We start from the raw sequence: 23499 nt of genomic DNA, 5'->3' as shown, positions 1-23499 counted from the left end.
CATTATGTCTAAAACAATTTACATACATTAATTAAAAAATACTTTAGGCTGGCTGGGCGTGGTATCTCATGTCTGTAATCCCAGCATTTTGGGAGGCTGAGGTAGGTGGATCATGAGGTCAGGAGTTCAAGACAAGCTTGACCAACATGAAGAAACCCTGTTTCTACTAAAAAATTAGCCAGGTGTTGTGGCACATCCCTGTAATCCCAGCTACTTGGGAGGCTGAGACAGGAGAATCACTTGAACCTGGGAGGTGGGGGTTGCAGTGAGCCGAGATCATGCCATTGCACTCCAGCCTGGGCAACAAGAGCAAAATTCCATATCAAAAAAAAAAAACAACTTTAGGCTAGATGTGGTGGCTCACACCTGTAATCCTAACACTTTGGGAGGCTGAGGTGGGAGGATAACTGGAGCCCAGGAGGTTGAGCTATGATCCCACCACTGCACTCCAACCTGGGCAACAGAGTGAGACCCTGTTTCATACAAACAAAATACTTTATTGCTATAAAATGCTAACAGTCATCAGATCCTTCAGTGAATGTTAATCTTTTTGCTGGTGGAGGGTCTTGCCTTGATGTTCATGGGTGCTGACTAATCAGGGTGGTAGTTGCTGAAGACTAGGGTGGCTGTGGCAATTTCTTAAAATAAGACAGTAGTGAAGTTTGCTGCTTCAATTGATTCTTCTTTTCATGAAAGATTTCTCTGTTGTATGTGATACTGTTTGATAGCATTTTACTCGTAATAGAACTTCTTTAAAAATTTGAGTCAGTCCTTTCAAACCCTGCTACTACGTTATCCACATTAAGTTTATGTCATATTCTAAATCCTTTGTTGTCATTTCAAGAATGTTCACAGCATCTTCACCAGAGTAGACTCCATCTTAAGAAAGCATTTTCTTTGCTCATCTGTAAGAAGCAACTGCATCCATTCAAGTTTTATTGTGAGATTGCAGCAACTCAGTCACATTTTCAGGTCCCACTTCTAATGCTAGTTCTCTTGCTGCTTCCACAAGATCTTAGATCTGCAGCTACTTCATCCACGGAAGTCTTGAACCCCACAAAGTCATCCATAATTCTGAAGTTTGGAATGAATTTATTTCAAACTGCTATTAATGTTGATATTTTTATCTCATCCCATGAATCACAAGTATTCTTAATGGTATCTAGAATGGTGAATTATTTCCAGAAGGTTTTCAGTTTACTTTGCCCAGATCTAGATAAACCCTGAAAGTCAAAATTACTCCTTGATCCATGAGCTCCTGAATGGATGTTGTGTTAGCAGGCATGAAGACATTAATCTTCTTGTATATCTCATCAGAGCTCTTGGGTGACCAGGCACATTGTCAATAAGCAGGAATATTATAAAAGGAGTATTTTTTCCTGAGAGTAATGTTTCAACAATGGGCTTAAATTATTCAGTAAACCATATTGTAAACAGATGTGCTGTCACCCAGGGTTAGTTGTTCGATTTCTGGAGCACAAGCAGGGTAGATTTAGCCTAATTTTGAAGGGGCCTAGGATTTTCAGAATGGTCAATTAGCATTGACTTCAAATTAAAGTCACTAGCTGCATTAACCCCTAACGAGAGAGTCAGCCTGTTCTTTAAGATTTGAAGCCAGGCATTGACTTCTCTCCAGCTGTAAAAGTCCTAATGGCATATTCTCCCAATGCTGTTTTGTCTGCATTGAAAATCGTTTATTTAATGCAGCCACCCTCATCAATGATCTTAGCCAGGTCTTCTGGATAACTTGCTGCAGCTTCTACATCAGCATTTGCTGCCTCACCTTGCACTTTTATGTTATGAAAAGATCTTCTTTCCTTAAACCTCATGAACATACCTCTGCTAGCTTCAGACTTTTCTTCTACTTTTCTTCAGACTTTTCAGCTCCTTCACCTCTCTCAGCCTTCATAGAATTGAAGAGAGTTGAGGCCTTGCTTTGAATTGGGCTTTAGCTTAAGGAAAGATTATGGCTGATTTTTCTTCTATCCAGAGACTGCTAAAACTTTCTACATATTGCCAATAAAGTTGTTTTGCTTTCTTATCACTTATGTGTTCACTAGAGTAGCAACACATAATTAAAACACAATTTTAATTTCCTTCAATAAATTTTCCTTTGCATTCACAATTTGGCTAATATTTGGTGCAAGAGGCCTAGCTTTCAGCCCATCTTGGCTCTTTGCATGCCTTCCTCACTAAGTTTAATTATTTTTAGTTTTTGATTTAAAGCAAGAGATGTGTAACTCATCCTTTCGCTTGAACACTAGAGGCCATTGTGGTGTTATTATTATTTTGAGATGGAGTCTTTCTCTGTCGCCCAGGCTGGAGTGCGGTGGTGTGATCTTGACTCACTGAAGCCCCCGCCTCCTGGATTCAAGCGATTCTCCTGCCTCAGCCTCCTGAATAGCTGAGATTACAGGCATCCTCCACCATGCCTGGCTAATTTTTGTATTTTTAGTAGAGACAGGGTTTTGCCATGTTGGCCAGGCTGGTCTCAACCTCTTCACCTCAGGTGGTCTGCCTGCCTTGGCCTCCCAAAGTGCTGTGATTACAGGCATGAGCCACCATGCCTGGCCCATTGTAGGTTATGAAGTGGCCTAATTTTAATACTGTTGTGTCTCAAGGCATAGGGAATCCTGAAGAGAGGGAGAGAGATGGAGGAATGGCTGGTTGGTGGTACATTCAGAATACATACATTAAGTCCACCGTTTTAATATGGGTGTGGTTTATGGCACCCCAAAACAATTACAATAGTAACATCAAAGATTACAGATCACAGATAAATATGACAGATATAATAATAATGAAAAGACTTGAAATATTGTAAGAACTACCAAAATGTGACACAGAGACATCAGATAAGCACATACTGTTGGAAAAATAGCTCTAATAGACCTGCTTGAGATAGGGTCACCATAAACATTCAATTTGTGAAAATGCAGTATCTGCAAAGCATAATAAGTCGAAGTGCAGTAAAATGAGGTATTGTTTTAATTCCCACTTCATAGACGAAGAAACTAAGGCTCCAATAGGTAAGTTGCCCAAAGAGAGGGTTACACAAAAGCATGAATATCAGGAGACATTTTAGAAGCCATTTTTGAGGCTGCCTACTACCATCATATAGTGAGTAAGTGGTAGAATAGGGATTCACACCCAGAAGCCTAACTCCAAAGATCATGGTTTTAACTTCAAGACTATATGGCCTTTTTGTTTAACAGTAGTTGAATTGCTACTGGGTGCACGGCCCTGTGCTACACACTGGAAGTACAGAAATAAAACTGACTTCAGGTCCAAGCTCATTTACGAGTATATACCAGAATTTCCAATTAGTAGGGATTCAGTTGGGTGACAAGAGTCTTCTGTTGGAGAGCTTGGGTACAGGGCTAGGCTCCAGAGTGTCTCTGAGACTAGACACTTTCACAGAATAACACGGCATAGTGTAGGGAGACTGAGGAGAGCTGAGACCTGGTGACAGTGTAAGAGCTCAGAAATCCTGCCTGGGCGTCTAGACCAGGAAGAGTGGCTTAATTCCAAATCCTGCAGAACAGGATTTAGGGACTGAACCTACAGATTGGTGGGAGGTCTCTTCTTTGGAATTGGCTCTAAGGAGCTCAGGAAGCAGAGGCAAGGAGGAGTGGATCAAATACTGCTGCCAATGTTTCTTAGTCACAAACACAGAGCTTTGGTGTGGATATGACAGATTTCTTTCAATAATGCCTAAGATTTCCAGTGTTAAATGTTCATTCACTCACTCATTCATTCACTCACTTATCCATTCATCTATTCATTTATCCTCCCACTCACTAATGAGCTGGAGAAAATGATATCTTCCAGAAATCACAGGGACAACTGCTGTATGTGGTCAGAAGGAATACTCTGATAAGCTGATTGAGATGGAGAGTAAGATGCTCAAAGACCTTGCTCAATTAACAGGAGATGGTGATTCATATGCTCTTAAAGGAGGGTGAGCCTGTTAGATGCAGGTTTTGTTGTATGGAGTAAGGTAATGCTAGTCTGGGCCAGAGCTGAATTGCTGAGGACATGGAGAAGCTAAGCCCTGACAGAAACAACTGGTACCTTTGTTTTTCTTCTCTTCACATGTAATCTGTCACCATTCCCTATAATTTTACCTTTTAAATACTTCAATGAATCTGTTCTTACTCGATCCCTGTTGCTACCACTCTAGTTCAAATTCTTATCTAGTCTGACCTGTACTACTGCAAAGATCTTCTAATCAACCTTCCTTTCTCCTATCTCTTCTTCCAGTCCATCCCATAGCATAGTATTCAGAGCTCTTTCTAGCTTCATCACCTACCTATGTCCCATTTCCCACCATTCCTTAAGTTCTTCGGGAGTACTTACTGTCAAAAACTCTCACTTCTGCCAAAATACCTTTCCTTTACTTTTCTGCCTGGAAAACTCTTCTTTAGAAAAGTTGTTCTGCTCAGATGTACTTTATATAGTAGGAAAAAAAATAAAAAAGTTGTTCTCCTTATATTGCCAAATAAACACAACTTCATGTGATGCTTCTGGGCTCAGTGAAGATTCTGCCCATGGGAATCATTATGCTGTCTGCCACATAGTCCCAGTTCTCCTCCTGAGCATATTATAGTATTGCACTTTATTACACCTTGAAAGTTGGGTATGGATCAAGTCACTTGGACTTGATCTAACTCAAGTGATTTACTTTGGCCAGTGAAATGGGAAAAGTGGAAGTTTTAAGAGCCAATATATGACTCACATACTTTCTTCCCCTCTGGCAGCTGCTCTGTCAGTCTTTATCCTTGAATAAAGATGACAAAAAGCAGAACACTCAGCCAATCCTTAATGGAAATGTAATAATAATAAAAAATAAAACCTTGTTGTTTAAGCTACTGAGATTTGGGATTGCTTGTTCCTGAAGAACCCAGCCTATCCTAAAGGATATATTATCTCTACTTTGACATCTTCCATAGCTAGCTGAAACCACCATGTTTCTACTTTACCTGAACTTGTATGACTCATTTCCTGTTTTTTATTTTTTTGGTTTTGTTTTGGTTTGGTTTGGTTTCTTGAGACAGTCTCACTCTTTCATCCAGGCTGGAATGCAGTGGTGCCATCTCAGCTCCCTGCAACCTCTGCCTCCCAGGTCCAAGCAATTCTCATGCCTTGGCCTCCCAAGTAGCTGGTGCACACCACCACGCCTGGCTCACTTTTGTATTTTTAGTAAAGACAGGATTTGCCATGTTGGTCAGGCTGGCCTCAAACTCCTGACCTCAAGTGATCTACCCACCTCAGCCTCCCAGAGTGCTGGGATTACAAGCAGGAGCCACCATGCCCAGCCAATTCATTTTCTTTATACCACTTATCTGATACTGATGACATTTTGCCTCACATTGCTAATTATTAATATGCTGTTATGTCTCAGCTGCCTTCACAACTCTGTTGAGGCTTCCTGAGGGCAGGGGTGGTGCTTGTTCCATGTTATTATCACACTAAGTATAGTTCATAGCTAAGGCAATATTTTGTAATGGGTGCAGGAGAGAGACAGATTAGTTATGAGTGAATCTTAGTCTCCTCACCTGTAAGATAGAGTAACAACATATATTCTCCAGGGTTTTCCAACATTTGTGGATAATAGGTGCAACCTGTGTAAAAATAATGGCATAATGAAATTATTGTTCTCATTATTTATTTTTATTATAACTATAGATGGTGTTCAGTAGATGGTTGTGAATAAATCAATTTTTCATTGATGGAGGTATGGTGGTACCTACATTAGACATAGAATAAGAAGTCCTGGGATTTGGCTGGGTGTGGTGGCTCATGCCTGTAATCTCAGCACTTTGGGAGGTTGAGGCAGGAGGATCACTTGAGTTCAGGTGTTCCAGACCAGCCTGGGCTACATAGTGAGATCTTGTCTCTACAAAAGTTAAAAAAAAAAAAATTAGCCAGGCATGGTGGCATGTGCCTGTGGTTCCAGCTACTTAGGAGGCTGAGGTGGGAGGATCACTTGAGCCTGGGGGTTTGAGGCTACAGGGAGCTATGACCATGCCACTGCACTCCAGACTGAATGACAGAGCAAGATCCTGTCTCAAAACAAAACAAAACAAAAGCTTGGCACAGTGGTGGGTGCCTGTAGTCCTAGCTATTTGGGAGGCTGAGGTGGGAGGATCACTTGACCCTAGGAGTCCAAGGCTGCGGTGAGCTATGATGATTGTGCCACTGTTCTCTAGCCTGAGTGACAGAGTGAGACCCTGTCTTTAAAAAAAAAAAAAAGTCCTAGCTTTTGTCACCAGCTTTGTGACCTTGCCCTTGGGAAAGTCACTTACCCTTTCTGCATATTTTGCATTCTCAACTATAAAATGTAAATAATAATGACACCTACCTCACTGGAATCTTATAAAATTTAAATGAGATAATTTGTGAGGAAATGTTTCATACCTGCTTAAGGATCACACATTCTAAAACTGTAATGATACAGAGAAGATGGCTGGCCCCTCACATGAGGACTATGTAGAAAATCTGGAAGCATCCCAGTGTGCCCCAATAACCCTTTGCTGTTGGTCTTGTCTTTGTTGCTTGTTTATGTATTTGTCTTTCCAACTAAGCTGTGAGCTACTTGTGACTAAGAATTGTCTTAAAGTCATTTTTTGAAAAAATGTTTATTTTTCCTTATTGTAAGAGTAATACATAGGCAAGAGACACTACACAAAAAGAAAAAAAAAAAGTAATGCGTTGTAAAGATAAGAAAAACACATAAAGAAGTCCGGGCACAGTGTTTCACACCTGTAATCCTAGCACTGTGGGAGGCCAGGGTGGTGGATCGTTTGAGCTCTGGAGTTTGAGACCAGCCTGGGCAACATGGCAAAACATTGTCTTTACTAAAAATACAAAAAATAGCTGGGCATGGTGGTGTGCTACTCAGGAGGCCAACATGGGAGGATTGCTTGAGCCCAGGGGGTGGACGTTGCAGTGAGCCAAGATTGCTCCACTGCACTCCAGCCTAGGCAACAGAGTTAGACCCTGTCTCAAAAAAAAAAAAAAAATTACATGAAGAAAATTTAAATCTCAGTAGTTCTTTTCTCTTATTTAGAAATGATTTCTGTTAACCTTTTGATGTGTTTCTTCCATTTTTTTCTGTGCATGTATAGTTACAAAAGTAATATATCACACATATGAGCATTGTCTCATGTCATTGAATATTCTTACATACATGAACTTACATAAATATTCTTATATTTTAATCATTCTCCTATTGTTGAATATATAAGTTGATGATATGTTTTTACTGTCTAGATAAAGTTGTAACAAATGTGTTTTTGCACATACAAATTTGTCTGAATTTCTATTTTTATGGGGAACATTTTTTCTAATTTTGTAGGAAAAATTCCCAGAAGAAATATTTCTGGGTTAAAGAATATGAACATTTTTAATGCTCTTAACACTTTCAAACTGATTCCCAGAAAGGCTGAACCAAATTCCACTCCCACAAGCAAAATGTGAAGTTGTATGTTTCACTGCATGCTTATCAATAATGGTAATTATTATTTTTAAAAAAGGGGCTGGGAGCAATGGCACAAACCCTTAGTCCCAGCTACTTGGAGACTGAGGTGAGAGGTTTGCTTGAACCCAGAAATTCAAAATTACAGTGAGCTATGATGGTGCCACTGCACTCAGACTGGGCAACAGAGTAAGGCTTTGTCTTTGAAAAAAAACAACCAAATAAAAATAAGGTTAAAACTTTTTATGTAATAAGTGCCCACTCAACATTTCTTCTGTGACTTGTTCATGCCTCTTGTCTACTTTTCTATTAGGATTTTAATTATTCTTATTAATTTCTATGAGATTTAAAAAATCATTTCATTCTAGTCACCAAGCATAATACAAGACACATAATAGATGCTCCTTAAATATGCCTTGGGTTATTAGTTATGCTTTAGGGACTTTTTGGGAACCAAAGCAGACTTTCTAAGAGATTGCTTCTTTCCTTTTCCTGCCCAGGACACAGCTGGGCAGGAGCGGTACCGGACCATCACAACAGCCTATTACCGTGGGGCCATGGGCTTCATTCTGATGTATGACATCACCAATGAGGAGTCCTTCAATGCTGTCCAAGACTGGTATGAGACTCTTATATTCATTCATTCATTCATTTAGCAAATTGTTTGTTAAAACCTAACTTGTGCTGTGAGGTCCTGGATTGTGTGCTAAGGAAGCCCAGATGAATCAGACATGGCTCCTGCCCTCAGGAGTTCACAGATGAGAGGAGAAGACAGATCCATAAGCAGGAATGAAAATATCATGTTATAGGCCAGGCATGGTGGCTCACGCCTGTAATCCCAGCACTTTGGGAGGCTGAGGTGGGTAGATCACCTGAGGTCAGGAGTTCGAGACCAGCCTGGCCAACATGGCGAAACCCCATCTCTACTAAAAATACAAAAATTAGCCAGGTGTGGAGACACGTGCCTGTAATCCCAGCTACTCAGGAGGCTGAGGCAGGAGAATCACTTGAGCCTGGGAGGCAGAGGTTGCAGTAAGCTGAGATTGCACCACTGCACTCCAGCCTGGGTGACAAAGTGAGACTCTATCTCAAAAAAAAAAAAAAAAAAAAGATAAAAGAAAATATCTTGTGCTGGGTGCAGTGATGAAGAGAGGCATCAGGGCTGTGGGAACCCAGCAGAGGGCTCTCTGACCCAATTTAGGGAGTCAGGGAAGGTGCCCTGGAGTTGCTGACACAGATGCCGCATTTTGTAAGATTAACAGGAGTTAGCCCGAGGGACAAATGAATAAGGATGTTCCTGAAAAAGAGTACAGATATGCAAAGGCGAGAAGGTCATGAAGGATTTTGTGTGACACTATAAGGAGTTTGGATTCTGTCCCATAGGTGATGACATATGAATTGGAAACCAACAGGTTCAGATTTGTGTTTTAGGAAGATTACGGTAGCTCTAGCAGAGAGTGAATCCACATAGCACTTCTCTATAAAGTTTATCCCTGGGCTGAGCTGGGTGTCCAGGAGTACATATAGTCCAAGTTCATCAAGGCTTAATACGCAATGGAAATCAGTACAGATCAGTATAGCACCTCAGAGGTGCAACCTCTGAGCAACATATAGCTTTCCTCCTGGGGCACGATTCCCAGGAGAGGGAGCTGGAGGGGAAGGACACGTGAGAGGGAGGGCCAAAACCCAGTGTCCCTGCTCAGATGATGGGGGAAGGTGGGACATCTGTGTGGTGGCTGTCTTTCAGAATCAGAGAGGCTGAGCAGGCTAGGCACACAGCAGCAGTGCTGGCCAGTGCTGGGCTTGTCTCCTGCTCCCTTTTGCCTAATAGTGACCCTTCGAGGACTTCACTTTTCCCAAGGAGCAGTTGTAATTGTGTGAAGCTGCATTGGCTTCACATACACAGCTTGAGCTGAGAATGACTTTGTGGGCTGCCTGCTGCACTCCCCTGTTCTGACCAGCATCAGGGTGTCATCAGCATGTCTGTCATTTCTTGGGTGTCTGTGTTCTCCTTTTCTGCCTCTTATCCTCTTCTTCCTCCTTTCTGCCCCTTCCTTTTTAACAACTCTTTCTTCCCTCTGTCTTGGGTCTTTCTCCTCTCTGTTCTCTTCCCCTTCCCTTTACTCTCTCCACTCATCATTTTCCTCCCTTCATTCCCTCTCCTTGCCCCTTCTCTTCTTTCTCACCATATCTCCCTGGAAGTGTCTCCCCACTGCCCATTCCCTGTTGGCCTTGACCCCCTTCCTTTCCTCCTTCAGTCTCTATTCATTCTGCCTCAGGAACACAATGACTTTAACACCTGGTGAGGATTCCTCCAAGAATAACCTGAGTTTGTTGCTAATCTGGGAGCTGAGAGGAAATGGGGTGGGAGGAGGGTGGACGATGAAAGAAAGAGTAGCATAGGAGACAAGGAGAGCTGGCCCCAGGTGCCTGCCTTGAGTCTGAAGACTGAGTGTCTGTCTCTCCCAAGCCCTGGCCTTTGAGTTTTGTCTGTGGGCAGCTTGGTCTCAGCCTCACCCCTCATCTAAGCCTCAGTGTCCAGAATGGGGTCTGGTTTCTTGTGGGCCCATAACAAATGGTGATTGAGTGAATTACATCCTTTGAGGGAATGGCTTCTCACCATAAATGAGAAGGTTGGTGGTGAGATCAGCTTTAGGAGCAGGGTCAGTAATAGGTTCAGGTTGCACTTAGGGTTGAGTTAGATTGTCAGTGTCAGGGGAGGGTCAGATTCAAGATCTGCCTCAGGACTAACTGTTCACTGGCTCATTCATTTATCAAACATTCACTGAAACCTTCTCTGCTCTGTCGTTCTGTGCTGGGTATTGGCATCCCAAAGATGAATAGGCGGGTTCTTGCCCTCAGGGAGAGATAGAAATTCAGCAAAATGGAAGTAATCATTTCTACCTGATGGGGTCTTTTGGGAATGTTAGGCCCATCTCCACAAAAAGATGTCTCCATAATGTAAGAGAGTCCTGTTTTATTTCCTCTTAAAATTTTGTTTTTAATTATAGAAGTAATACTTGCTCACTTTCAAAAATGTGAAAAGTATGGAAATTTGAAAAGCATTTTTAAAAAATCTTATAATCATCTTACATGAAGGTAATCACTGCTGACATTTTGGTTTCTGCAACTAAACATAATCTAAGACTTCAGGGAAGGTTTATGAATCACAGAGGAGGAGGTAGAGGCTAAGTGGATCTAGGGAAGCTTGAGAAGGCTCTCCTCCAGTTGTTGTGGGATCAGCACTGGGCCCTGAAGGATGAGTTAGTTGTGGGGAAGAAATTCCCAGTGTAGGCAAAGGCACAAGCCATGGAAGAGCTTTTGGAGAATGAGTAAAAAGGTTTGGGAGGTGGGAGAATGGGTAATGAGGCTGGAGAGAGAGAGCATGAATGGTCTGAACTGAGGAATCTGGACTTGATCACATAGCTAGCTGGGGGCCAGAGAAGGCTTTTAAGAAAGGATACATTGTGATCAAATACCTGTTTTAGTAAGAGCTCTCTACCTAGTGAGGAGAGGGATGACCAGATATGGTAGAGGTGGACTTCAAAGAGAGGGATGAGGTTTGCAGCCAGGGCTTTGGAGTCAGCATCTGTGACAGCCAGCAGGGGCAAGCACCTTTACGTCCTCAGTTGAATTAATTGGCAGTAACTTGGGTGTTGCTAGTCCTGTGGAAGAGAAACCATTGCTTCACACTTTGCAGTTTTCTTTTTGTCCCAGAAGGGTGTGTGTCTTGGTCAGTTTGGGTTGCTATAACAAGAATACTATCGACTTAGTGGCTCAAATGACAGACATTTCTTTCTCACATTTCTGGAGCTAGGAAGTCCAAGATCAAGGCAACAGCAGCTGCAGTATCTGGAGACAGCTGGCTTCTTGTATCCTCCCATGGCCAAGAGAGAAAGAGGGCTCTACTCTCTTTCTCTTCTTAGATGGACACATTTTTTTTTTTTTTTTGGAAGGGAGGAAGGGAGGAAGGCAGGAAGGGAGGAAAGAAAGGGAGGGAGGAAGGGAGGGAGGGAGGGAGAGAAAGGGAGGGAGGGAGAGAAGGGAAGGAAGGAAATCAAGCAATGAGAGAGACATTGCCGACCTGGATCTAGAGGTCTACAAGTTGATTTCTTTTTTTTCTTTTTTTTGAGAGAAGGAAAGAAGAAGAAAAAGGGAGTGAAGGAGAGGAAGAAAGAGGAAGAAAAAGAGGGAGAGAGAACGGAAATGCTTTATTCTAAAAAAAAATGGGTATTAATAATGGCCAATCAATGTTTCATTTAAACCTATGAGTAGGTGTGATGTGGTATTGACAAGAATGTATATTTTATGTATTTAAAGTGGAGAGCTCTATAAATATTTATTAAGTTTACTTGTTCCGGATCTGAGTTCAAGTTCTTGATATCCTTATTAATTTTCTGTCTCATTGAGTCTAAGTCTCTATGTATCTGGGTATTAGGATCGTTAGCTCTTGTTGTTGCATTGATCCTTTTACCACTATATCTTTGTTGCTTTAAAATCTATTTTATCAGATACGTGAATTGCAACTCCTGCTTTTTATTTATTTATTTATTTATTTATTTTTGCTCTCCATTTGGTTGGTAAATCTTTCTCCATCCCTTTGTTTGAGTCTTTGTGTATCCTTGCATGTGAAAGGGGTCTGGATGTAACATGCCGTTGGGTTTTGGCTGTATCTTTTGATTGGGGGATTTAGTCAATTTAAATTTAGGATTACTGCCATTTGATGTTAACTGTCTGTTTTATCCATTCGTTGATGTAAATTCTTCTTTATGTTGATGCTCTTTACTTTTTGGTATATTTTTAGAAAGGCTAATACTGGTTGTTTCTTTCTATGTGTAATGCTTCTTTCAGAAGCTCTTGTAAAGCAGGCCTGGTGGTAATAAAATCTCTGAGTACTTGCTTGTTCATAAAAGATTTTATTTTTCCTTCAGTTGTGAAGCTTAGTTTGGCTGGATATGAAATTCTGGGCTGAAAGTTCTGTTCTTTAAGGATGTTGAATATTGGCCCCCACTCTCTTCTGGCTTGTAGAGTTTCTGCTGAGAGATCTGCTGTAAGTCTGATAGGCTTGCCTTTGTGGGTAACCTGACCTTTCTCTCTGGCTGCCCTTAGTATTTTCTCCTTAGTTTCAACCCTGGTGAATCTAACGATTATGTGCCTTGGGGTTGCTCTTCTTGAGGAATATCTTTGTGGTGTTCTCTGTATTACCTGGGGTTGAATATTGTCCTGCTTTGCTAGTTTAGGAAAATTTTCCTGAATAATATCCTGAAGAATATTTTCCAGCTGGGATTCATTCTCTCTGTCACATTCAGGTACACCTATCAAACGTAAATTTGGTCTTTTTACATAGTCCCACATTTCTTGGAGACTTTGCTCATTCCTTTTTATCCTTTTTTCTCTAATCTTGTCTTCTCATTTTATTTCATTAAGTTGGACTTCGACCTCTGATATCCTTTCTTCTGCTTGAACAATTCGAGTGTTTAAACCTTTGCATACTTCTTGGAGTTCCTGCATTGTATTCTTCAGTTCCATTAATTCACTTATATTCCTCTCTAAGTTGTCTATTCTCATTAGGATTTTGTCAAACCTTTTTTCAAAGTTCTTTCATTGGGCTACAGCATGTTCTTTTAACTCACAGAAGTTTCTTATTATCCATATTCTGAAGCCTAATTCTGTTATTGGAATGCACTCGTTCTCCATCAAGTCTTGTTCCCTTGTTGATGAGGAACTGTGATCCTCTTTAGAGGGAGAGGCGTTCTGATTTTGAGTATTCTCAGCCTTTTTACGCTGGTTTCTTCCCATCATTGTAAATTTATCCACCTGTCGTCTTTGTAATTACCAACTTTCAAATTAGGTCTCTGAGTGGACGTCCAAGTTGTTAATTTCCAGGGCCGAAATATGAGCAACCCACTGCATTGGACAAAACAGTGGCGTTAAGACTGATGGTGCTTTTCTGCCCAGGAATCTCCAGTCTGGCTTCCTTCTTGAGTCCGTAATAGGCGACTCTGCCTTCCCGGAGCTCCAAACCTCGGTCAGAAGGGGAACCAGTCCCGTTTACTCTGCACCAAGAGCTGCCGTGCTGAAGTGCCAGCACAACTGCTGTGCTGGCCACAAGAGTCATGCTGGCAACCTGTGTGGCTCCTCCAAACCTCAGTCAGAAGGGGAACCAGTCCCGTTTACTCCGCACCGAGAGCTGCCGTGCCGAGGTGCCAGGGAAACCTCTGCGCTGGCCACAAGAGTTGCACTGGCGACCCGTGGAGCTCCTCCACTGGGAATCTTCTGCTCCATGAGCGACCAAAATTTGTCTGAAAGTGTGGTGTCCTCTCGTTCTCTGAGGTTTCACTGGGAGCTGCAATCCGGAGATGTTAGCGATTGGCCTTCTTGGATCATTGCCCCCTAGATGGACACATTTATTAGAACTCTAGCCTCATTGACATAATGATGTCCCAAAGGCTCCACCTCCAGATACCATTACATTGGGGATTAGGCTTCAACATGTAAATTTGTAGTGGGGAACTAGACATTCAGTTTATAGGAACATGATTAACGCATCTCTTTCCATGTCATTTTAGGGCTACTCAGATCAAGACCTACTCCTGGGACAATGCACAAGTTATTCTGGTGGGGAACAAGTGTGACATGGAGGAAGAGAGGGTTGTTCCCACTGAGAAGGGCCGCCTCCTTGCAGAGCAGCTTGGTATGTAGATGACACACGTGTGTGTACACGTGCATGTGTACACATGGTCATGAAAGTGGGATAAACAGAGGGCATGAGTGTATTTGTATTTATGACATTAGTGTTGTAATTATGAATTATGTACCTATGTGATCTGTTTTTATATTTGTACGATATACATATGGGCTTTAGACTGTGAGTTTTAGATAATTCATCATTTTTGATATGTATATATTTGTTATATTGAATATGTAAGTAAAATTTAAATTTATAAACTCTTTTTTTTAACCAGTTCCTTCCACAAAAAACTTGAGGTGTCTTATAAAAATCATCACAGTACAAAAATAAAAATAAATAAATAAGAGAAAATTGGAGCAAAGGGAAAGCAAGGGTGAGGGAAAAATAAGAGGAAGCTAGGATGAGTAAGTATTATGTCATAAGTTCTTGGACACCTCAAGAGTTGGGCCAAAATGTTGCCTTTGAGCTTCCTAGCAACCATTGCCAAGAGGGAAACAATCAGTTACATAGATCAGTGTGTCCTAGTGTAAAAACAAACCCATTATTCCAGAGGAGCACTGCTCTTCATTGTCACCTGTAGAGCAGACTCTGTATGCTGAATGTGACCACGCCTAAATATCAAACATCCTTTTAGCACTAAGTATTTATATGCTGTTCTTACAGTTTATCTCAATGCAAATTCATGCTTCTCACCAAAACACAATTCACAACAAAAGTAATTGCATGAGGGAACAAAACTATGTGGTTTGAGTATGTAGCCCATTGATGTCCTGATTTTTCCAAGGTTAAAATATTCTGTGCTCGTTTGAGGCCCAGATATGTCTCAGTGGGCCCAAAGCAGAACTCTACCTACCTTTGCTTAAAAGAAGAGCTTTTATTTTATGTATTGGGGTCCAGGGTAAGGTTGCCTTACAAAAAGAGTTCCATGCCTGTAGGTTTGAAAGTTTGAAATCTTCCTCTAGAATAGATGCTTAGCTTTTAGCCAGTCTAAGTATATCTCACATCCTAAGTGTTGTTCAGTATTGAGGAGTGGAGAGTTTAAAGTTATACTCTCTAACAGTTTCTGAAGTACAGATATTTGGGCTTGTAGGTGGGTAATCTGTATAATATACAAGTGTGAATTGTATGTTGTATATATTTGTATTATGTGTATTATGAGTATGTGTGTGTGTGTTGTATACTTTTTTCTCATCAAGGTGGCCTGTAAACTGTAGCAAACTATAAGTGCTTAATAAATAGGGAGGTTGGGTCATCTTGGGCCTTGCTGTTTCTACACAGAGGTTCTCAGAGTCCAGAAAGTGCCTCTACGTGGTCCATAGAACAATAAGCAAGTGATGAAGTCCACACCTGGAGAACTTCAGACTGTCCCTTTAGGCTTTCAACCTGCAGTCTCCCGGGAGGCTCCCAGCACTCTCCCTGGACTGACTGTATTTCATCTGCTTGGGATGCTCTCTTCACACCCCATCTTCCACCCTCATCCAGCTGGTGAGCCCCCATTCAGCTTTCAAAACAGCTCAAACTTCACATCTTCTATGAAACATTTCTTAGTCCCCTGCCAGGGTTCTTTACTTCGTTTTCTCATTTAAGGAATCCCATACATAGAAGCGTCACAGTACCCATCACACTTGGATACACTCATTTACTTGTCTGTCTCCAAAAATTTCCTTGCAGACAGGAAATGAGTCTTGTTTGTCTTTGTGTCTACTATGCCTAGCATACAGCTGGGCACAGAGGATGCAAAACTATGTTTGATTAACTTTATGATGGTAAGTATTTGGATACTTCATTTTATTGTCCAATAAGACTTCCTGAGCACCTACTTGGTACTAGGCCCTGAGGTGTGAAATAGGATGCATTCCCTGGCCTGAAGAAGCTCAATCTAGTGAGAGCCTACAGTGACAGTCATAGCCCAGGTGGTGAGGACTGTGACAGAGGAATGTTGGGGGAGCATAGAGGAGGAACCGGATTCTTCTGAGGTCAGAGAACATGTTGCCCAAGTGGAGTCTTGAAGATAAGTAGGTGAGTCAAGTGAGGAAGAGAGCTAAGGGCTCCCCAGTCAGGGGCAAAGACAAGGAGCAGCCCTCTTGGTCAGGGAACTATATATCACTAGATGGTATGAATCTGGAGTAATGTTGCCCAAGGTGGGGAGCTCATGCCACTGGAATTATGCAGGATGATTTTCTGTATTTATTTTCTAATACATATTTGGATATGTATTAGAAAAAATATATAACCAGCATGCGAAGCCCTTCTCACTAAGATTTTTTTTTTGAGATGGAGTTTCACTCTTGTCGCCCAGGCTGTAGTGCTGGGGTCCAGGGTAAGGTTGGGGCAATCTCGGCTCACTGCAACCTCTGCCTCCAGGGTTCAAGCGATTCTCCTGAGTAACTGGGATTACAGGTGCCCACCACCATGCCCAACTAATTTTTTGTATTTTCAGTAGAGATAGGTTTCATCATGTTGGCCAGGCTGGTCTCGAACTCCTGACCTCAGGTGATCCACCTGCCTTGGCCTTCCAAAGTGTTGGAATTATAGGCATGAGCCACCATGCATGACCATTCTAATATTTTTAAAAGGTGAATTGGTTAAACATTTATTCGCTGCTTACCCTGTGTCAGGCACTATTTATTCTAAGTGTTTTAAAGTATTATGCATCTAATTTAATCCCCCTAAAATCCTTCAAGATATATATTTCATTATCTCCACACTTTCTGTGTGTGTGTTTAACAGATGAGAAAAGTGAGGCATGGAGAAGTTGAGTAACTTGCCAAAGTCACACAGCTAGTAAGAGGGTAAAACCAGGATTTCAACCCAGGCAGTAGTCTGGCTCCCAGAGCGTGTGTTTCTAACCACTTAACTTTACTAAACAGCAAATGTGGTAATCATAGTTGATATAAATTGAACAAGGCACTATGTGAAATGTTTAGTTTTAGTTATCTCACTTAAGTCTCTTTATAAACCTTAAGGTAGATATTACAGAGCATGTCCAATATTCTCAAAAATGAAGTTAGAGAGATTAAATAACTTGCTCAAGCTTATACTATTAGCAAGTGGTGGAATCAGTATAAATCTTGATGAGGAACACAGATAGAACACATGAGATTAAATCTTAGTGCGCTGTTTTTAGGAAGGCACTTGAAGAAGACCTTAATGAATTGGTTAGATTTTGGCAGGTCAAAGTAACCCATCTCTGCCCAACTCAGCTCACTGAGCTTTCTGCTACTGATCACCAGAACTTGGCTATTTACATGTTTATCTCTCCTTCTAGGCTTCGAGAGCATGGATTGTGTCTAATTTGTTTAATAATCTTAAGGACCCAGAACAGGGTAGATATTCATTAATACATTTTACTTATTCAGTGAAAAACATTTATTGAGGACACCAAGCCAAGTTCTGCCCTGGCACTTAGGATATAATGAATGATGAACAAACAGCTACAATCCTTACTGTCATGGGACTAATGGGGAAAGAGACATTAAACAAATACTAACACAAATATTAATTAAAAATTGTGTAAATGAACTGTATGGTATGTGAGTTATATCTCAATAAAGCTGTTAAAATTGTGGTGTTTTACTTGAGTTAGGACTTCTGTTATTGCAAGTGATAAAATCACAAATCAACTAGCTTTAATAAACAGAATTGGTTGGGCACAGTCGCTCATACCTGTAATCCCAGCACTTTGGGAGGCTGAAGTGGGTGGATACTTGAGGTAAGCCTGGTTTGATATCAGCTGTCAACATGGTGAAACCCCATCTCTACTAAAAATACAAAAATTAGCCAGGTGTGTTGGTTGGCACCTGTAGTCCCAGCTACTTGGGAGGCTGAAGCAGGAGAATCGCTTGAACCCAGAAGGCAGAGGTTGCAGTGAGCCAAGATAGCCTCACTGCTCTCCAGCCTGGGTGACAGACCAAGACTCCATCTAAAAAAAAAGCGGGGGGGGGGGGCGGGGGAGAGATAATGTATTAGCTTCTGTAATTGGGAAGACCACTAGACCCAGGACTCAATGGCACTCTCCATTTCTCAGCTTTACTTATCCCCTTAGCCTCCTTGTATAGCCAGACTCTCTGCATGGGGAGTTAGAGAGATGATGGCAGATTTGTAGCTTCCCAATTCCTGCAAAAAGAGACCTTCTTTCTCTCCCAACCACTATGTATCAGTCCCAAGGGAATACTATGATTAGTCACCTGTAAGTCATGTGCCCATCCCAGTGGCTAGGGGAGACAAGTATGGCAACATATTCCCAATGTAACTGTTTAAAATGGTGCCTTCCTAAAGGAGGGAATGAAGGGGGCAGATAAAAGTTAACATAAGTCCACCACAAGTGCTATGAAGAAAATGTAAGAGAGAAACCTAATTTTAGGCTGGAGAGTTAAGGTTTTCTGAGAAAGTAACACTTACGGTGAGAACAAAAGGATGAGAAAAAGCTAGCCAGGCAAAGAGTAGAGTGTGGGGAGGGGCATGTTCCACATCAAGAATAGTTCCAATGTAGGTTAAACCCTGAAATATTCAAGAAATTGAAAGAAGGCCATGTCACAGGGACTAAATCATCAAGGAAGAGAAGCATGAGATGAGGATGGACAGATGGTCAGAGATCAGATGGTACTGGATCATGTTAAGAATTTTGCAAGGGTATGATCAGATCTGGGAACAGTGAGTGGGGGATGCTCAGCCTTCCTCACCCTCACCCAGTGCCTTTTCCTCTCCTGTCTCAGGTATTAAGTCAGTTCCAGTTGTCTCTTTGCCAGTGCAGTAATGCCATTCTCTGCTTTATGGGATCCCTCCTCAGGACTCCCTTTCTTGTAGCTTTTCTGAGCTCACTCAACCAAGACTATTGATATGGCCAACAACTTGCATTTATTAAAGCTGTGAGTTGTGGCCAGCCTTCCCTATTCTCAAAGTTCCTGGGACTTGGTTGAGGTCATATAGATGCTGAGGCAGATGGGTCTTTGGGAGAGTAGAGGAGTTTTAGGGACTTTTATTTCCAGAAGCATGACCTTTTAGGGTTCTGCCTCCATATGCCCCTCAGAAAGGCGCTTCCTGTCCCTTTCCTGGATCTGACTGGAGATCTGGCCAGAATCCAGGGATGCTAATAAAAGGGAAATGTGCTTCTGCCTGCAAAGGAAGGACGGACCATCCACAATGTGGTTTTTGTTTTGTTTTGTTTTGAGACAAGGTCTTCCTCTGTCACTCAGGCTGAAGTGCAGTGGCACAATCTTGGCTCATGGCAACCTTCACCTACTGAACTCAAACAACCTTCCTGCCTCAGCTTTCTGATCCCAAGTAGCTGGGATTACAGGCAGGTACCACCATGCCCAGCTAATTTTTATGTTTTTTTCTTTGTTTATTTACTTGCTTTTTTGGTAGAGATGGGGTTTCACTGTGTTGCCCAGGCTGGTCTCAAACTCATGGGCTCAAATAATCTGCCAGCTTTGGTCTCCCAAAGTACTGGGATTACAGACATGAGCCACCATACCCAGCCCAAAATGTAGTTTTGAAACACACATACCAGCATAGTGTAGTGGGAAAAGCATGCCCAGACTAGGAGTCAGGAGATTCAGAGTTTTATCCTGCTTCTGTTACTACTTTACTCTGTGACTTTGAGCTTTGGCATTTCCTGTCTCTGGGTCTCAGTTTACCTATCTGTAAAACATGCAGTTTGGATTAGTTGAGTAGGAAGATCTATTTGGCCTTATCCCTCTATGTTCCTGTGATTTCAATTTACCCAATTCCCCATTCATCACTCAGACCCCACAGGCCCTCATACACTGCCTTGCTTATTGTAGGTGCTCAATAAATGTGTGTGTGTGGAGGGGGAGGGTGTGTGTTTTAGATTGAGATGAACTATAGGAACCTTGCATCGAGTCTGGTTACAGAGAAAGGAAGGCCCAGTTGGCATTGATGATAACTAACAATGACTTAAAATTCACAATATCGTTTCATGAAAATTCTCTTGTGACCTCTGCTGTCACTCCTAGCATGTAAAGCTGCATTATCATCAGCTATAGTAACGCAGTATCTGTATTGCTGTACAGTGCATAGTATATTATCATTAGTACAGTAAATCAGTGATTTTCTTGATGAAGAAGCTGAGTCCAGACCACTGTGTTTTCTTGCACATAATGAGCTGTGCCACATTTCTGTGTCTTTATTTACCCACTTGAAGATTATGTAACTTTCTAAGCCGTATAAGGAGTAGATGGCTGGACCTGTACTCAAACTCAGACTTTGGACTCAAAATCCTAATGTTCTCCTATCATTCAATGGTGTTTTCACAAAAGCGTGTCATAGTTTCTCTTCAAATTTCCACCCTCAGCCACAATGTTGGTGAGATTTCTTTATTCTTCAGATTATGACTCACAACCTGAGTCGGGGCTTAGATAATGAGGCTTTCTTTCTCAGTCATTACATACCAGCTACAAGTCAGCTGCAACTCAGTTCCATGTATTTTCCTACTCTGGGGTCAATTTGGGATGGCTGAACCACACAAAGGCTCTTAAAGCTTCTTTGGGACTTGGATCACATCACTTGTGCCCACATCCACTGGCCAAAGCAAGTCTCAGAATCAAACTTGGTGTTGATAGAATAGGGAGATGTATTCTTCCCACAAGGAGGCACTGCAAGCTAGTGGTAATGGGTGGGGCATAAAATCTCTTTCAGGGAGGGCAGTTCACAGTCACCGAACACACAGTGGACTCTGGGGACACAGTGGTGAACAGGTTCCCTTCCCTCAAGATGCACACTGACCAAGGAAACAAAACTGTAAACAGATAATTATGACCTTCTTTGGGTAGATGGCTATGCCAGTCCTCAGCCTATTTGCTATTATTCTTCACCCTCTCCTGTTCTTTTTTCTGCAACCCCCTCTAAGGGGTTGACCTTTGCAGGCTATGTTTCCCACGCTCCTGTGATAGTAGCTTCTGGCTGGGACTAGCCAAGGGAAGATATTGGCAGGTGATTGGAGATGCAGAAAAGGGAGAAAGCCAGGTATTTTCCCCCTGCCTCTGCTGGCCCCCTAGTAGGGGCTGCTCCTCTGCGCTGACTCCTGCTCTCATGGTTCCAGCTTCTTTTAGCTCTAATACTAGTATTTTTTGCTTTTGATAATCTCTGGGTTTTCTCGGTGTTCTATTTAGCTGCTTCTTAGTTCTTCCATCACGTATATAAGCATTTCCCTCTGGTTTAAAGAAGAATAGTTCCCATTTTTCTGGTTGGAATCTGACGAAAGCAATCACGCAAAGTGCCATGAGAGTACAGGGGAGAGATATTTCGTATGTTCTGAGTGGTGGAGGAGTCCTGGGGAAGAAAAAATGAAGCTTCCCTGGGATCAATAATTCCATAGGTGAGTAATGAAGATGATTAGGAGTCGGAGCTAGAGATTAATAACATGAGCAAAGGCACAAAATTAGGAAGCGCTGATGTTTCTGGAGTATACTGTGAGCCAGGAAGATGAAGTTGGGAAAGTAGAGACCAGTCCATGCCAGATCTTGGGTGTTCAGCCAGTAAGGCTGGATATTTAATTGATCAGACCTCTTTCAATTCCAGTGACACAAATCCAAGTCAGAATAGCTTAAGTTATAGGGACAGGTGAATAGCTGAAGCAAACTGGAAGAGAAAGTCATTGGTGATGAAATGGTTAAGAAATTAAGAGGCCAAGGTGCTGGATGGATTGTCCACGTGACACTCAAAGTTCCTGAGAATGAAAACAAGCTTGGGTAGGAAGGAGGACAGTGAGTCCCACTGAGTCCAAATCATCAGTGACCAAAGGATGTGAGTTGAAGGTTGGTAACTGACAGAGATGAGGCCATGTCAGAGCAGGATGCAGAAGGGATTTGAATGGTGGAGGAGAAATGTTCTGGAGCAGTGTTGGGATGAGGAGAGGAGTTTAGCTGGTTGCAAGTTTCTGAGTAGAATTCTGAGGTCATATTCAGAAGCAGGCAGCGAGGATGCAATTTATGGGTCTGTGACATCTGCTTTTGGACTGAATAGATAAATGTGATAATCCCCTGGCTTCTCATTTTGGGGGGTGGGGGAACAGCTCAGATTCAGTTAAGAATTGAGCCCCATTAAAGACAGTAGAAATGTCATTGTTGTGAAGCCAATTAGGAGGAATAAAGGAAGGACTCAGGGCCAGTCTGGTTAATTGGTTGTCATCTTCCTGGCCTCACTAGATTCTCAGCTCCTAAGAATCCTTATTAATGAGCTGAGGAAAAGGTTACCATCTGGACCTACTAATGAAGACTATTCCAGGAATCTGACAGTAATTGAGTGGGGTGCATTTGGGGTTATTCTGCTAAGCAGAAGAGGCCCTTGAGATGGCTAGACCCATGAATTGGTAACTTGAGTCAGAGTTCTCACACTCCGGGTACCTTTGAGATGACAGTAAAGACATCTCCTTGCCATGACACAAGAGCTCCCCCTGTTTGGCCTCCTACCGACTCATTTCCCACCACTTAAGGTTTTCTGCTCTAAGTATAACTGCTATGACTCTTTTGGCATAGCCCAAGGCTGGTTTTTGCCCCCTTATCTGTGCTCACGCTGTCTCCCCTCCCTGTTGTGCTGTGCTAGACATGCCTGTGCTCACACATACACTCACAGTGACATGTCTTTGTCTAGCTGATATCTGCTTAGGCATCTGCTTCTCCAAGAAACCTTCCCTGGTCTCCAGGCTTAGTTAGATACTTTCTCTGTGCCCTGACAATCCCCTGGCTTCTCTCCATTCCAACACTTATTACCCTAAATATTATCAAAGTGTCTATCTTCCACAACAGACTAGGGGCTTCTCAAAGGTAGGGGCTGTGTCTGATTCACCTCACTGTCCCCAGTGCCCAGAACAGGGTCTGCTGTGCTTGTTGAGCTGAGCTTTCATGATCCACACTATCTGTATCCCCTCAACCACACCCTCCATGCTCATTCCCACCTCCTTAATTCAACTATTCATTCCACCAACATTCACTAAGCACCTCCACTTCCAGCTGGTGCAGGGGCTCAGAATGACATAGTCCCTGTTTGGGGAGCTCCTTGTCTACATGGACTTCTGTCATGCAGAAGGAAGCCCAGAGGAGAATGAAGACACTATATGTAAGCCAAGTCCTGAAGAATAAGAAATTAGGTGAAGAGTTTTACTTAATTCTTTTTAATTTAATTTAATATTGACATATTCATTTATTTTTTTATGGTCTTGAACACCTGGCCTTAAGTAATCTTCCTGCCTTGGCACCCCAAAGCACTGGGATTCCAGGCTTGAGCCACTGGCATCTAGCCAATTTTGCTCAGTTCTGTTTTCTTTCTTTTTTGAGAGAGTCTCACTCTGTCACTCAGGCTGGAGAGC

The 23499-nt window shown here is 42.2% G+C and overlaps 1 protein-coding gene across 3 annotated transcripts in view; it reads left to right on the top strand.

Annotated features, from left to right (window-relative positions):
* The window catches only part of RAB3B (RAB3B, member RAS oncogene family), a 95373-nt gene that overhangs the window by 64439 nt on the left and 7435 nt on the right, over positions 1-23499 (top strand). For all 3 annotated transcript variants that reach the window (XM_078331761.1, XM_035251463.2, XM_078331760.1), the window contains 2 exons: positions 7981-8099; positions 14050-14174. In XM_078331761.1, coding sequence (XP_078187887.1) covers positions 7981-8099; positions 14050-14174 — 244 coding nt within the window. The remainder of the gene's footprint in view (positions 1-7980; positions 8100-14049; positions 14175-23499) is intronic.

Source organism: Callithrix jacchus, chromosome 7 (assembly GCF_049354715.1).
Source record: "Callithrix jacchus isolate 240 chromosome 7, calJac240_pri, whole genome shotgun sequence".
Taxonomy (NCBI): Eukaryota; Metazoa; Chordata; class Mammalia; order Primates; family Cebidae; genus Callithrix; species Callithrix jacchus.
This window is presented reverse-complemented; position numbering and strand designations above follow the sequence as displayed.